Source organism: Eimeria mitis, genomic scaffold (genome assembly GCF_000499745.2).
Source record: "Eimeria mitis Houghton genomic scaffold, Emh_scaff2721, whole genome shotgun sequence".
In the NCBI taxonomy this organism is placed as follows: domain Eukaryota; phylum Apicomplexa; class Conoidasida; order Eucoccidiorida; family Eimeriidae; genus Eimeria; species Eimeria mitis.
Genome location: NW_013571068.1, coordinates 465 through 687, shown reverse-complemented (window position 1 = coordinate 687; position 223 = coordinate 465). Strand labels below are relative to the sequence as shown.

At 59.6% G+C, this 223-nt stretch overlaps 1 protein-coding gene across 1 annotated transcript in view; it reads right to left on the bottom strand.

Annotated features, from left to right (window-relative positions):
* EMH_0057680 (uncharacterized protein) overlaps window positions 1-99 on the bottom strand; it is a gene marked incomplete at both ends in the record, with an annotated part of 6152 nt that extends 6053 nt beyond the window's left edge. Inside the window, one exon of the mRNA XM_013497505.1 lies at window positions 3-99. Coding sequence (XP_013352959.1) covers window positions 3-99 — 97 coding nt within the window. The remainder of the gene's footprint in view (window positions 1-2) is intronic.
* Window positions 100-223: the final 124 nt, after the last annotated feature.

The following is a 223-nucleotide window of genomic DNA, read 5'->3' as shown; positions in this document are numbered from 1 at the left end:
ACCCGCAGCCGCAGCAGCGGCAGCCACTCTCCTGCTGCTGCTGCTGCTGCTGCTGCTGCTGCTGCTGCTGCTGCTGCTGCTGATGAGGATGAGGTGCATGCAGGCAGAGAAACTAGGTCTTGTGTAGCCCCGGATTTGTAGTTACAAAACAACTGATATGTTTGGCGTTTACGGGAGGCCCCCTGCTGCTGCTGCTGCTGCTGCAGCAGCAGCTGCTGCTGCT